Source organism: Nyctibius grandis, chromosome 12 (genome assembly GCF_013368605.1).
Source record: "Nyctibius grandis isolate bNycGra1 chromosome 12, bNycGra1.pri, whole genome shotgun sequence".
Classification (NCBI taxonomy): Eukaryota; Metazoa; Chordata; class Aves; order Nyctibiiformes; family Nyctibiidae; genus Nyctibius; species Nyctibius grandis.
In genome coordinates this window covers 22,450,184-22,465,039 of record NC_090669.1, presented here as the reverse complement: position 1 = coordinate 22,465,039, position 14,856 = coordinate 22,450,184, and the positions used below count along the sequence as shown (strand labels likewise).

The window sequence follows — 14,856 nt, the reverse complement described above, 5'->3', positions numbered from 1 at the left end:
CTCAGATGGTGAACTCGCCCCAGAAACCCCCACTATGGCCAGGACACCGCCATGTGCTGGGGGTTTGCTCTGGCCACCAGCACCCAGGGACTCAGAGCAGCTACGGCACGGAGCGGGTTCCTCCTCCCCGGGTCGGGAGGGGAGGGTCACTCCACGGGGCTCAGCGGGGCACACTGGCACCATGCATCCCCCTAAAGCTGGCCAGGACCCACCACCCACCCCACACTCCCCCAGCAGTGGGGCTGGGAGGCGGTGCAGCCCCTGGTGCCCTGGCCGGAGGGGAGCGGGCAGGTGGCACCAGGGCAGGAGTCGCCCCGGGAGCGGCCCCCACAGCACGGCACAGCACGGCACGGATCTGTCCCTGCCCTGCGCAGCGCAGATGAGCTCAGAGCTGCCCAGAGAGTTTTTAGAAACCAAAACAGGATGTTTCCAGGCTGCCAGCCGGCCACACAGGGTTACCAGGCCTGAATTAGCCGCCCCGCCGCCCAGCCCAGCCCTCCTACGAGTGCTCCCATCTGGGCATTGTCTTTTAATAGACGCGTGGAAACAAACCCAGCGCGGCCACGTGAGAGCGGCGGGGCTGGGAACGGGCTCCTAAAATAGGAGCGGGGAGAAAACAAGTCACCACGCGGATGGGAACAGCCTCTGGCGGCCACGCTGGGGGGACGGAGGGCAGCCCCCTCCCGGGCAGCTGGCAAGACCCCCGTCATCCCCCATCCATGGTGGGCCTCGGTGGCTGCCCCATCGCGTGCTCTGCCCCTCTCACCTCCAGGGCCAGAGGGAGCAGATGGTGCTGAAGAGGAAGGTGGTGTCAGCCAGGGTGACATCAACCTTTGAGCTCCCCCACTCCTGCCAAGGCAGAGCCCCCGCACCGCTGACGAGGGCCCCGGGATGAAACCCAGAACGGCCGCCGCCTCCGGCTGCAGTGGCCAGAGAGCCCTGGCACGAGATGCCAGCAGAGGTGGCAGCACCAGTCTCGGTCTCACTCGGACACACCAGATCATTCAGAGGAGGGAGGGCAGAGCACACAGCCAGGAGCCAGCACCGACTGCGGAGGATCGGGGCACAACCACCAGGATATACAACCAGGAGAGCCCCGGTGCCACGTGGGCACAGCGAGGGCTCAGCTCCAGAAACAGGGAGCTGAGAAATTCCCCCTGTCCCTGCGAAGTGGGGAGGAGGCAGCCGCATCCCCCCGCACCCAGCCCTCACGCCTGCGGTGCCGGGAGCAGAGAGGGCACCCACGTACCACCGCCCTGGGGCCGGGGCAGGAGGAACACCCCTCGCCCCACAGCAGCAGGACGTGCAGCCAGCAGCTCTGGTGCCTGGCTCTGAAACCCCAAATGCAGTTTTTTCCCGTTACCCACCCCCTTCCAGCAGCCCCAACACCCACCTCCCGGCCCCGAGCACCCCCCCGGCCCCTCTGGGGTAGCAGCAGCGCCCGCCTGTCCCCTGCCTCTTCCAGGGCTGCACCTGGCCATCGCAGCCCCCCCAGCCTTTCACTGCCGCGGTGTCACACCAGAAGCCACATGCTGGGGACATCCCGCAGCCACGCGTGGGGCTTTGCAGAGCGAGGGGTCTCAGGAAGGGAAACGCTTCGTCTGAGTGACCCGGAGGAGCGTCTCCCACCTGCCCTCGGGGATGCTCATGCCCGTCACCAGCCGAGCAACTTCTGGGCATCACATGAGCAGAGAACAGCGCGTGACAAGTGACAGCAGTTTCCCACGGCCACGCTCAGGTCGCAGCACCCGACGGGGCTCGCCAGCCAGAGCCTCCCACAAACCAGGCTACTTCATTCCCTGCTGTCACAAGCAGCCCCTTCGGCCACCACAAGACAAACGGGGATTGTGGCAACTCTCTCGGCACCAGCTCCCAGCCGGGGACCTCTGGGCTCTGTTTTCTCTCCACGCAGCAGCAGGCTGTGGAATTTCACACCCCGCCACCAAGATTAGCAGCAAATCCCAAGATGACATTTGTTCAGGAGAAGAAAGAGAAGCCCTGACCAAGCAGTTTCCCTTGAGGGGACAGCGTAGAAATAGCTGAGGAGCAAAGAATGACCCTTTTCTTTGCGTCCTGCCTGCGAGCGGGTTTGCCAGCATCCATCACCAAGCCCACGAAAATAAACACGGCTCTGTGTATAAACAGTGAACATCAAACAGCATTCCCGAGCGCAGAGCACCCGCACTCCGCTCTGGAGAAGGCAGCTGCCTCCGTGGGGACGTACAGCGGAGCTCAGCCCCACGTAGCAGTGCTCCATCAAACTGTGGGGCTGTGTCCAGAACAACCCTAAATTCAGGTGAGCGTGGGGTGAGTTGAACACTAGCTGGGACGATTCCTGTGCCAGAGCAGCCATGGGACTTTCAATGACTGCAGGCACACCCGGAAGGTCTCTGGCAGAAGTACTGGCCAGACCTCCCCACGCTTATCTCGCACGCTCGCAGGTCGAGAGGACACCACAGGCAGAAAGGACTGACAGGCAATGGGAAAGCAGTCAGGAATCAGAAGTAAACAGTCACCCTCATCACCAGGCCGAGCCTCCCAAACTAGACCGTTTATTTCCAGGCTTCCTGGCACCTCCTGATAGCTGCTAAGTGCCTGCAAAGTCCAGCTGCCATCGGGACACCGAGCACCCTCTCACCCAGGGGAAGGCTTTAACACCTGGACAGCAGGAACCAAGAGCAGCAGGCAGAGCAAAAGGGCCCAAACTGTGTTCAGCATCTGCTCCCTATTTCCCATCCCTCTCCCTCCTCGGGTGGGAGATGGACACATTATGTGGAAGGACAGGGTCACTTTTTAGAGCCAGAAACATTTCTCCCCTTCTCTCATCTCTTGTATGTGCCTGGCAGATGAAGAAGGAGCAGAAGAGCTCGAGGTGTGGGGCTGTTGCTGAGAGTGCTCCTAAGCCTGGGGGCACGCAGACCCTCTTAGGGAGCAGGCTGCAGGCGCCCTCTCTACATGCACACTCCTACCCAGAACATCTGTATGGGCTGCTGGGCCGCTGCCACGCTCTGGAAATATAAATAGGTGTTAAATTCAACTCCATGTTGACAGTGTGACACGTCTCTCAATAACCACAGCTCCAAAAGGAGGAGCGCGGAGCCACTCCAGCCGGGTGAGGAGGCAAGGAAGGGCACGGTGCCAGGCAGAGGATGGCCTGCTGCCCAAGCAGCTCACTTCCTTTGGAAGCAGCTGTTATTTCCCTGCAGCTCTGCTTCTCCTGCTCTCCCTGGACCTTTGGAAGTGTCCCCCCGTGACCATCGCCCGGGGGGGCACTGTGCTTCCCAGCCTGGCCCAGTGCCTGGCCAGGGCTGCGATGGAGGCAAGAGCTGGGGTCCCCGTAACCCCCGTTTGAAGGGACCCCTGCAGACCAGCCCTTTGCTGTTTGCCTGGTCACAGCCTGCCCCACACCTCCCTGATAGACCATTCCTGCAGCTACCAGTAGAGCAACCAGTGGAAACCATCTGGGCCACCACAGACCTGATATTCCTTGAGAAACAAGTACATTGAGAGGTTCAGGTAGCCGCAGCCCAGCTGCATGGCCACCCCTCAGCACCTCCCAGCTCTGCTGCCCACCCCAGCTCCACACCTCCTACGGGCTGCTTTGCTGGGGGCTCACTGGGAGCTCCGGAGCGGGGTCCTCTGCACGAGGGTGATCCAGACACTTCCCAGCTGCCTCACGGCCGCAGGAACCCCCCAGCAATGGTCTAACAGGTGCTGCCAGCGCAGGACCCTCACCTTGGTCTGCTTCCAAAGCAGTTTGTACTGGCAGGCTGGTGTCTGCTCTCCGTGGCTGCAGCCATGCTGCTGGGCTCCCGTCCGGGCACCTGGGACCCTGAATGGGTGAAGAAAAAGTGGGTGAAGAAAACAACCGAGGCACCTACTAGTTCCAGCCTCCTTCCTTCCCTCCCTCCTTCCAGAGAGGAGGCCCAAAAGCACGACAGCTCCACGTACTACAAGACAGACCCTCCAGCACACAAGGACCCCCTGCCCTTATGCTGGGGTGCTCCTCTCCCACCGCCGTGCAGCGGCACAGCCTGTCCCCACAGCACCAGGGAAGGCAAACACGGGACTTGGCAGAACTGGCAGCACCAGGAGAGCGGCTGTGTTTAAGACTCCCAGATTTCACAGGCTTCATCTCCCAGGAAGGGAAGGAGCCAAGGGAAAGCAACGCACCACCCCCTGCCCCATGCTCCCCAGGCAGCCCCGATGGGTCAGACACCAGTTGGCATCTCTGCGTCCCCTCTGCCATGGGGAGCCCTTTCCTGGGCGGCTCATTAAACACAGAAGCCACTTCCCCAGCCCACACGGGACAGAGAGGGAAGGGCTTGAGCTGCACGGGTGGCTGGTGGAGGGCCCAGGAAGGGCAGCGGGGAGGCAGGGCGTGAGCCTGTCGACGCTCCCGCTCCTGTCCCACCACGCGCTCGCTCCCACGGGAGCCCACGCACAGCGCGGGGCCGGGGCAGGCAGAGGCCAGGGCCTTACCTGGGGGAGGAGGCAGCTGCTGGCACTCGGACACTCGCTCAGAGGTGCCGGGGCCGTGCTCTCAGCCCCGCTCCTCTCCCCGCCTCGTGCTCAGAGCCGCCGCGTGCACGGGCGGCACTCACCCTCTGCCGCGGCACCGCCGTTAGGCAGGCTTCCCAGATCAACAGCAGGCCCGTCCAGGAAAATCGTCAGCTCTCCACCGGAGACAACGCTGCCTTTGTTCTCCGTCTGCAGGTCCAGGGTCAGCTGCCTGTTCTCCACTGTGGAGACATGGAGAAAGAGACCAAGCAGTCACCACTCAGGATGCCAGCCGCGATGGAGGATGGCTCCACCACCCCAGCTCCCCCACGGGACGGGACGTCAGCCTCCCGGTCCCCTCCAGGCCTCCCCACGCCCCCAAAGGACAACGTGCCTCCTCCCTCGGGGCCAGTGGTCCCAGTGAGCACCACCGGCGTTGGCCCCACACCTACATGGACCTACCAGCATCACCAGAGGACACCCAGCCAGCCCCACGACCAGCTCCTGAGGAAGACCCTCCTTCCCCAGCCACTGCTTGCATAGCAGGGCCACTCTGTGGGGGCTGAGCTGCCCCAGGGCCCCTCACAGCCAAGACCACCATCGCTCACAGACCCAGGAGCTGGGGCTGTAGGGGAGATTGTGGCAGGAAAGCCGAGGGGTCAGGCTGGTTTGACACGACACACGGGGCAAGAAGGGTCCTGCATGAGGGTGACCACCAGCAGGTGCCTGGGACACGAAGCACGCTGATGGCTACGTGCCCAACAGTGCCTGAAGCCCTGGCCTCCTGCAGAGCAGGAAGCAGCATCTTTCAGAATCAGGGGTATCCTCATGCCACCTAGAAAACCCAGACAGGCGGCAAAGGAAAACCCCAGGCACATCCCTCCATCCTCATCCCCACCTATCAGTTCCACTGAACACGACCAGCACAACAGGCTGCCCCCAAACACACAGAAACGCCCCCCTGCAGCATCAGGCCGCCTTCGCAGAAGCTTCTGGAGTGGGTGGCATGGGCTGGGAGGCTCCTGGGGAGAGCTGCCAGCTCCACTCCCCTCCCTCGCGAGCCAGCTGGGCTCCAGCAGCTCAGCAAGCCTCTGCCAGTCGCAGCTCCGCACGCAGCTGGACACGGTGGCTGTGCTCAGGGGTAACGGCCCCGGGAACACCGCTCACCCCCGGGTGACAGGCAGGACCCCCAGTGCCCGGGGGCAGGCCGGGCTCTCGCACGGCCGCAGCGATGCCTGCCGGAGCCAGCAGGACCGAAACACCCCGCTCCGTCACACAAGGCCAGAAAAATTTGGCCGTGCCAGCCTGGGACACCGGCCCAGACACTTCCTGACTCATTTGCTCAAACAATATTTTTATTATACACAGATTGCTCATGACACAACGGCACCATTTTTTAGGAACCTGCTTTGTCCCGGCCCACCGTGGGGATGGCGTGCGGTACCCGCCCGCGGGAGCCGGACGAGGAGGGGAACACGCTCCCCACGGACCCCTCGTCCCATCTCTGGCTCCGGGGTGAGACACGCTGACGGGGCCCCAGGGCGTGCAACTGCCACCCAAACAGCACCTACGGCTCCCGGCTGCCAGCCCAGCACCAGGGCGAAGGCGCAGAGACCACGGTGCCGCTGCACACCGGCGTGGCCATTGCCAGGACCAGAGGTAGCCACGCACCTCTCGTGCTGGCCCAGAGAGCGGCTCCTGCCCCCTCCCTGGCAGTGTTCAAGGCCAGGCCGGATGGGGCTTGGAGCAACCTGGTCTGGTGGAAGGTGTCCCTGCCCGTGGCAGGGGGTTGGGACTGGATGGGCTTTAAGGTCCCTTCCAACCCAAACCAGTCTGTGATTTTATGATCACCAGCCAAGGGACTCTGCGAAGCCTGGTCTCACCCATCTGCCTAACGGAGCTGCTCTCGGGTCGCTCCCGAGGGGCCCCGAGCTCACAGGCTGTTTTAAGAGCCTGAGATAGAAGATGCTACTGAGCACAGCCAAAAACCAGAATAAATTCAGACCCTGTTTCTCCCCGGCTGCTCCCAGCCACGGGGATCTGCGTTGTCCCCGAGCCGTGCCCGCACGCTCCGGGGGTCCCCGCGGTCCCCTCAGCTGAGCACACGCTCGCCCCGCCGGCGCTGCACAGGCCCCCTTTGTGCGGGCGGGAGCAAAGACAAGGTGGCTCCAAGTGGAGGATGTGAACATGAACCTCCCAGCCGGCTTCCTTCTCCCCCTCTCCACCCCCTTCAGCTTTTTTAAAGAAAATAAACACCAGCAGAACCTTCCATTCACTGTCCCAGCCCAGCACGCGGGACGCACAAAGGGACATTGCTGCTGCCCCAACAGAGGGTCCCCTGAAGGGCCGAGCACAAAGGCTGCCTGTGTCCCGTCGGCAGCCAGAATGTCAGAGGGATTATTATTATTTTGGGAGGGGATCGGGGGGTGATTTGGTCCTGAATAAGGTCTCAGTTCAGCTACTTCCAGTGCCCCGCACACAGCATCAGAGCTCCCATTTAGCGGAGGTGAGCTGGAATTCCCACCCAGCCCATTAAGCGGATTTACGGTTCCACGAAGCGAGGCTGGTAGCAGCCAGCGTGATAATGGCCCTGGGCTGAGCCCGAGGCTGAGCCCGAGCCCTCTGGGACCTCCAGGAACCACACACGACTGATGCCCGTGGGCACGAGCTGTGGCGTGGGAGAGGGCAGCCCCTCTGCCTCCTCCCTGGGCTGGGTGGCTCCATCCTCGCACGCGCAGCCAGCCAGATGCTGCTTCCCACCCCCTCAGCTCCCCAGACCTCTTCACGCAGTCCCACTGGACCCAAAGGCCGGTTTCCACACGATCACAGCTGTATCCACCCGCCCAAGCGGCAGCCGGGACTGCTGCTTAGGCAAACAGAAGTGCAGCAGATCCTCCGGGCTACCCTGCACACCACGCACGCCAGCCAGCAACCTACGTGCCCCCCGTCAATCCGCAGAAGAATCAAGTCCCAGAGCCAGAACCCTGCCCTGGGAGCACCCTGGCACTGGACAGAAAAAGCAGGGCAGAAGATAACACCAGTGGGGCTGCGCTGTGCCAGCTTCCCCCAGGTCTCGGGGCCCTTGAGCCACCCCAGAGCTCTGGGCTGTTGGGCAGGCAGCACCAACCTCCCCGTGCTTGGCAAGTTAAGACTAGCTTAACCGCTGTGCACACCTGCAGCTGAAGGGACGCCTCTGTGCTGGAGCTACATTCCCTCCAGGAAGAAGCAGGGGGAAAGTTCGACCTTCTCCAGCCATCCCTAAACCAGGGAGGAACCCAGAGTTACTGGGTTACCCAGATAATCTTTACTGTCCCAGGTAAAATGGAAAAGCCTCCCCAGGCAGGGGGAAGCTTTGCCCCTGCTGCTGGCCCAGTCTCAGCCAGTGTGGCTTAGAGACAACTGTGTCCCACTCCATTTATCTGCCAGGTATAACCAGGAGGGCCTCAGACTTTGTGTCTTTCCTCTGAACCATCACAGCCCTGGGAAGGAAGACAAGATGGGGAGAGAGAGAGAGCATCCAAGAGCTCCAGCAGCTCTGCCTGGGGCGCAGCAGCAGGGAAAGAAAAGGCCGTGCAGGGTTTGTAAACCCCGGCGTGTGGTGCCACTCCAGAAACAGGAGCCTGTTGATGTAACTTGCGACCCGAGCAGCGAGCACCAACAGCGAGCGCTTCCCTCCGTGAGCCGCAGCCTCTGCGGCAGCCGGGGGCCGGGGCGGGGGCTGAGCCATCGCCAAGGAGCTGTTTTACGGGGGCCCTGGGAGCAGCTCCAGCTCGTTCTCTGTGATTGAGCCCGTCCTTACCCACCTCTCCGTCTCCCTGGCCAATCCCCTCGGAAAGCGGGAGGGCGACGCCTGCCAGAGGAGAGGCCCCGGAGGCGCCTGCCAAGGCGGTGGGAAGCGCTGCGAGCCCGAAGCAGGGCCGGAGCCGCCTGGAGCAGCAGCTCTGTCTGATGGCTCGGGCTGTTGGCCCAGCACGCTCTCCCCATCGGCCCAGGAGCTCAGGCATCACCTGAGCTCTTTTTCCAGGCTCCAGGTCTCAGAGCCGAGACTTTTCCACCTGAAGCGAGGTGTGATGGGCAAGAGGGACGACAGGGGATGGGGGGAGCCCTGCCCACGCTGCCACAGACGTCATGGGCAGCGGGACCACCACCCCTGCCCCAAACACATCACTCCTGCCCCAAAAAGACACCACCCCTGCCCCAAAAAGCAGAGCAACCAGAACAACTCTCCCACACCAAGCAGAACAACCACAGGAACACGAACCGAAGGCCGCAGCCACGCTCACGTATCAGTAACCTACAGAAAACCTCACCGCAACCACAGCAAACCCAACCAAGCTGGAAGCGGGTCGGCTGCCCGGCAGGACAGCCCCTGGGGAAGGCACGATCCTGCTGAGCGCTCCCAGGACGGGGAGGGGACAGCCAGACCCCCAAGGGCAGAGGCGTTTCGGTGCCTTCCCCCAGGCAGAGGGTCAGGGGCTGTGTTAGGACATTACACGTCTGCCTGGGCATGGTTTGAAATCCCAAATGCCCTTTGCACGCCCCTGTGTGACCTGCCCCCCCTCCCAGGAAGGGGTCTCCCAGGCGCCCGGGGATGCAGGCTCCCACGGGAGCTCGGGGGGCCAGCGGCAGGCTCTGGCCCACCCAGAGCTGCAGCAAAGCCCAGAGGCCAAGCAGTGAGTCCACGGAGAAGAGGCAGGAGCAGACACCAGGCAAGACGGGCAGACAAGAGCACGTGGCTCGCCCAGGCAGTGCCGGCTGCCCCCAGCCCCCGGCAGCCCCTTCCCGGCAGCGCAGGGCAGGCTCTGTGGCTTTAAAAGTCCTCCCTCCCAGCCCACGGCGTCAAGGAAAAAATCTGACACGTTTTTTCTGGTGGATGTTAACGGACAAGCTAGAACAGCCCGTTGCCTTTTCCATTCATTTTCCACACAGCCCCCTGGGACGCCCGCTAATGAAAGGGCCGATTGTGCCCCCGCGGAGGAGCCGCAGGTAGGGCGGGAGCAGCCGCAGCGCCAGGAGCCCCACACAGCATCTGTGCAGCTCGGGAAGGAAAAGCTGCAGGGGAGGGTGCCCCGGGGCCGAACCCCCACCGCACGCTGTCTGACAGCCACAGCCCAGCCCTGCAGCTACCCGGGGTGGGCGTTCAGGTGCTCCAGGGCTTTGCGAGATCGCGGCAGAGCTCCCTGCGTGGCCCTCGGTGCTGCCCAGGGCACGGCAGCCCGCCCAGCATGGGGAGCACGGCCGGGACACCAGCACGGGGAGCACGGCCGGGACGCCGGCGCGGTTTCGTAGCCCGCAGCTGGCAGTGCCAGGGGAAGCAGCTCACCCCAGCCCCTGGCACAGGGGAGAGTCTGACCCAGCCCCGTATCCCCCAGGGCACGGGAGGCCCCTCTCCCCTCTCAATACCGGGTCTGTCTCTCGCAAGCGGCGGAGCTTAGCTTGGAAAAGACAGAGCCAGCCTTCAGCAGCCCCGCGCAGCCCCGGCCCTGAATGGCCGCCTTTATGCAGGAGCTGCTGTCACGAGCCACGCTCTGGCGACCACAAACGGCAGCAAATAGCGGCGGGGTTTGTGTTTCCGCACAGGCTGCACGCCCTGCCTAGCAGAGGTATGGCTTCCGTCACCCCCCGGCCCTGACAGGCGGCCCAGGGCGCACAATGGCACCTTGTTCCCTCCCGGGGCGGGGGGCTGCAGGGGAGCCGCCGTGGCCACCGCCTCTGCTCCCCGCTGCACACCTCCGGGCAGGCGAGGCGGCAGGACACGGTGGGGCCGAGGGACCCCGGGGGGGCCCAGCGCGTACGTACGTTTCCCACCGCCCTTCAGCAGGTTGCGGAGGCTGACGGAGGCGGCGCCCAGCAGCTCGTTCCTCAGGGTATGGCAGCTCCACACCTTCAGGTCCAGGTGGCTCTGAGCCGTGACGTTCCTGCAGAGACCAGAGAAGGTGGCCATCACCGTGGCCTCGTCCCTGCTCCACGCTCAGGGAGCGGGCAGAGCCAGTCCTGCCAAGGCCAGGGAGCAGAGGGAGGCCGTGGGGCAATGGGAGACCCCCCTCCTGCCACCCTCCCGGCCTGGATGTCCCCAACAGCATCCTCGTCTGGGGGTCAAAGATCTCCGACGCCCGAGTGGCCCCAGCCGATGGCACAGGGGGAGCACGGGGCCAGCGCCGGCACCAGCCCTGCACCACGGGGTCACGGACACTTACAGGATGAGGATCTCGTTCCACAGCAGCTCCGAGCTCCCGATCTGCTTCCCCGTCTTCTTGGTCTCGCTGGGCAGCCCGTCGCCCGCCACCTCCACGTAGCAGCTCATCCGCGACGGGCGGCTCTGCGCCTTGGGCCTCACGGAGACGACTGCGCAGGGGGACAGGAGAGGGTCAGGTGGCCGCAGGGACACCCTGTCCCCAGCCCCACACACACCCCTGTCCCTGCCAGCTCAGGGTGCCCAACTCACCACAGAGACAAACTGCTTTTGGGAGAGGGGGAGCAGAAGCGATTCTCCCGACGGCAGCAATGGCTGGTTCCAGGCGCTCCCATCACCAGCCCCCATCCCTGCCTGTCCCCAGCTTCACCCACCCCTTAGCCCCACACCTGAAGGCTGCAGGAGTGTCACTGTCCCCACAGACACCACCCTAGCCCAGGGCTTGGGGGCAAGGGGGCTCTGCCGGAGGTGCTGGGAAGAGGCACCCCCCAGGCAAGGCTTGGCCGCCCCCCAGCCAGCAGTGCCCTGCGCGGGGCTGCAGGGCAGAGCCAGGGACATGGCTCCTGGGCACAGGGACGCAGCTCCCGGGGTCGGGAGCCATCTCGCGGCCACGGGAGCACCGAGGCGGCCCTGGCAGGGCCACGGAGCCACGTCCCGATGGCAGCGGGGGAGAGGAGGCGGCAGAGCCCAGCCGAAGGCCGCTCATGGGCCGCAGGGCAGCGCTGGCCGTCCCCAGTCCCTGCTCCCCCCGAGAAGTCTCCCAGCCGGGGGTGCAGGCAGAGCACACACCCGCACCACACACCCCCGAAACCCGCATTCCCCGTCGCAGGACGCCCGGCCCCACCTCCGGCGAGGCAGCAGGACCCACCTTTGACAGAGAGCTGGGACTTCTCGCAGGGTGGCCCGGCCCTGGCCCTGCTGGAGCTCGCCGCGGCCATGGCATCACCCCTGGCTGGAAGCAGAGAGAGAGGAGACCCCTCAGCACCCGCCGAGCGGAGGAAGCCGGCGCTGCACCGGGGTCCCAGGTCAGCCCCACTGGGCCGTTAGTGCGAGGGAGGCTTGGCAGTGGACAGGCACGTGCCTGGCAAACACAGGTTCCCTCTGGCTCCTGACGAACCAGCCCTGCACCCCAGGCAATGGCAAGGCTGCGCCCCAGGGAGAGACACCCCCTTCGGCCACGCCGGCACGGCCTGAGGAGAGCCAAGCCAGACTGGGCAGCGCTCAGCCCTCGGGACACCCCACTGCAGCTCACCCCAACCCAACGGTTGCTGCCGATCGCAGCCGGCACGAGGACGGAGCAGCCCCCAAAGCCTGGAGCACACACGCTGCCTCACACCCTGCTGTGCTGTCGAGCAGCACCACCGGGTCCCGAGCAGCCCGCGTGGCCACCGCACGAGGGGTCCCCGGGGAAGGACGGGGCAGTGACACCGACAGGACGGAGGAAGGTCTGGCAAGGGGAAGCAGCCGCATCCCTCAAGGACAGCCCAGGTCTCTTCCTGGCAGCAAAATCCCACAGGAAAATCGATCCCACTGACTCTAACACAGCGTGGAGGGGACGGGGACCACAGCTGCTCTGAACACAGCAAAGGATCACGCTGTGCAGCGGGCTACAAGCCCAGACCTCCACCTCGCCAAGCGCTCAGCACTTCGGCGCCACGTCACTGTCACCGCAGGCACAGCGCTTCCCCCTGCCCCTTCTGCTGCAGCTCTCTCACAGGGAGAGGGCAGCGGGCAGGAAGGACGGGAGCTGTCACACCCGGGGACGCCGGCAGAGCACGTGGCTGGGCGCCTCTGCCGAAAGGGCTGACCATGAAGGGGAAGGATGAGGTCACGCATCACGCAGGAGCACGAGGTGCCCGCTCCGGGCCCACAGAGTCAGCTATCGCCTCGCACCCTCCTCCTGAGCCCGCGGGCAGCAGCCCGCCCCTCCGCACCGCCCAGGCAGAGGGGCTGGGGAGGACGCGCCGAGTGCGGGCGCCTGCAGCGGGTGTCAAGGTCACAGATCAGCGGGGCAGGCGGAGGCATTTGCTGCCCACCCCCGGGCAGGAGCAAGGAGGACCCGCAATCCTGGCTCCCGAGGCAGCAGCGAGGGCTCAGACGGGGTCAAGCCTGATCCCCCTCCCACGGCATTGAAGCCAAGAGCACCCGTCCTGCCCAGCCCCACGCTGCCATGCCTGCCAACCTCTGCCTCCCCGACCAGGGGCAGGGAAGCATGAAAAGGCAAGAAGAGCTTCTCCAGCATCTCCAGTGTCTGCCAACTCACACAGGACTCTCTCTCTCTTCCCTGCCCTCTCCCCACACCCTCGTTACACCTCACCAGGCTCCATCCCAAAGCCAGGTTCCTTTTCAAATCCTCTCTCATGAACCAGGGTCTTCGCTCTCCATCCCCTTCTCCGTGCCAACCCTGTGCGACCTCACCCCCCCCAGCACAGAATCACAGAATCATCCAGGTTGGAAGAGCCCTCTGGGATCATCGAGTCCAACCATTGCCCTGACACCACCATGTCAACCCTCCCGGGGACTCCGTGCTCAGACAAGACCTGGCCGGTGCCCTGTACCATCCCCACCTCTGCCTGGAAAGCCTCCCTTGGTACCAGCCTCACCGCCATCCCCGCGCTATCAGGTGGTGGCCAAAGGCTCGCTGACACACACCGACATCCTCCCCTCATGACAGGGGGGAGACCTGCCTTACACAGGGAAGTATTTCACAAGACTAATTGCACTTGCTATTACAGCAGTTACTCCTGCTCCAGTTATCCTGGCCCACAGATCGCCCCAGCCTTCCCCGAGGATACTGGTGTTCCTCGGGTTCGTTATGACTCCACGGCGCCGCATCACCACCAAATTCATTAGCGCCGTTACGCCGGCCCACAGGAAACAGCCGGGCACACGTGCCGCTCTGCCAGCCTGTGACCAGCCCCTGGGCCACACCGACCCGCCAGCTCGTCCCTCAGGACCACTAACAGCAGCGACCCATGCCTCAGCGAGTCTCGCTCCCCTGCAGCGGGGTCCCCGACCCTCCCTCACAGCCACTGGTGCTGCTTTTGCTCCTCTCCAGTCACCCCCACAGCGATGCCTCGCCGGCCCTGCCACCCTCTGCCACAGAAGGCGATTTGGGGCTCGTTAATCACCGAGTGTCACCCGTTACAGTTCCACTTCCCAGCCCTCGCCCCGCACACATCCCCCGCAGCCCGGCCGCTCTCCCCCACGCCCGCCGCAGCCGGCGCTGGGGCACAGACCAGGGCCACTACAACACCCCTGCCGTCCCACGACAGAAGAGGACACCAGGCCAGACCTGGCGCAAGGCGACGGCAGAGACCCACCCGTTTGGGCTGCGCCTGCCCTTTGTTCCTTTAAATCTTGGCTCTTTTCCCCATTTTCCCTTTTCCTGCTCCGACGCCATTTCACCGTCGCTTGCTGTGACTGCCCTGGCCGCGTTACACACCCCTCTGCCACCACCCCCCGTGCCCAGGGCCACCTCCAGCACAGCTCCCATCTCCCACCGGCCTTTCTCCATCCCCTCAGACACGGTTTGCTGGGACACGCTCCGCAGAGCCGGACAGTAACCGGGGCAGGCCCGAGGTGCTCCCCTCCGGCGCACGTCTCCCTCCTCCCAAGGCCGAGCCCTCCCCGCCCCAGCCTCCCGGGTGTTCCCGCTGCCGACGCCCCGGCCTCACCCCCGGGGCAGCGGGCAGCGCTGCCGCCGCTCCGCTAACGCGAGGTTTACCCGCGGGGCCGCAGGCCCGGGAGCCGCGCTCCCCCACGCACCGCCGCCGCCGCACGGACCGGGCCGGGTCCTGCCCCGCGGCCGGAGTCGGGGGCCGGTTCGCCCCGCACAGAGACAGGCCGGGCAGCAACGGGGAGGCGAAAGGAGCAGAGCGTCCCCGCCGCCCGGGGGCACCGCGAAGGGCAGGCGGCGGCCGGGACAACCCTCCCCGCGGGCCCCGCCGCCCCGGGCCGGGCCTCACCTCACCGGGCCGGTACCGCCCTGGGGCGGACAGAGCCCGCGGCCGAGCAGCGCCCGGGGCGCCCCGTCAGGACAGGAGCGCCTGGGGGGGCTGGGCCAGGCGGACCGCACCGGAGAGCCCCGGCCTCCCCCCACCCCGTCCCGCCGCCCGAGTTACCGGCTGCCGCTCCGCTCCGCTCCCGCTTCCGGCTCCGGC

General features: G+C 65.1%; 1 protein-coding gene across 2 annotated transcripts in view; it reads right to left on the bottom strand.

The window, feature by feature from the left end:
- WWP2 (WW domain containing E3 ubiquitin protein ligase 2) overlaps nt 1–14,849 on the bottom strand; it is a 39,689-nt gene extending 24,840 nt beyond the window's left edge. The window contains exons 1-6 of one of the 2 annotated variants that reach the window (XM_068411587.1): nt 14,818–14,849; nt 11,562–11,645; nt 10,698–10,845; nt 10,300–10,418; nt 4,605–4,742; nt 3,736–3,832 (exon numbers count right to left, since the gene is read on the bottom strand). In XM_068411587.1, coding sequence (XP_068267688.1) covers nt 3,736–3,832; nt 4,605–4,742; nt 10,300–10,418; nt 10,698–10,845; nt 11,562–11,631 — 572 coding nt within the window. In that variant the 5' untranslated portion in view covers nt 11,632–11,645; nt 14,818–14,849. The other variant, XM_068411588.1, reaches the window with a different exon arrangement.
- Between the last annotated feature and the right edge of the window lie 7 nt (nt 14,850–14,856).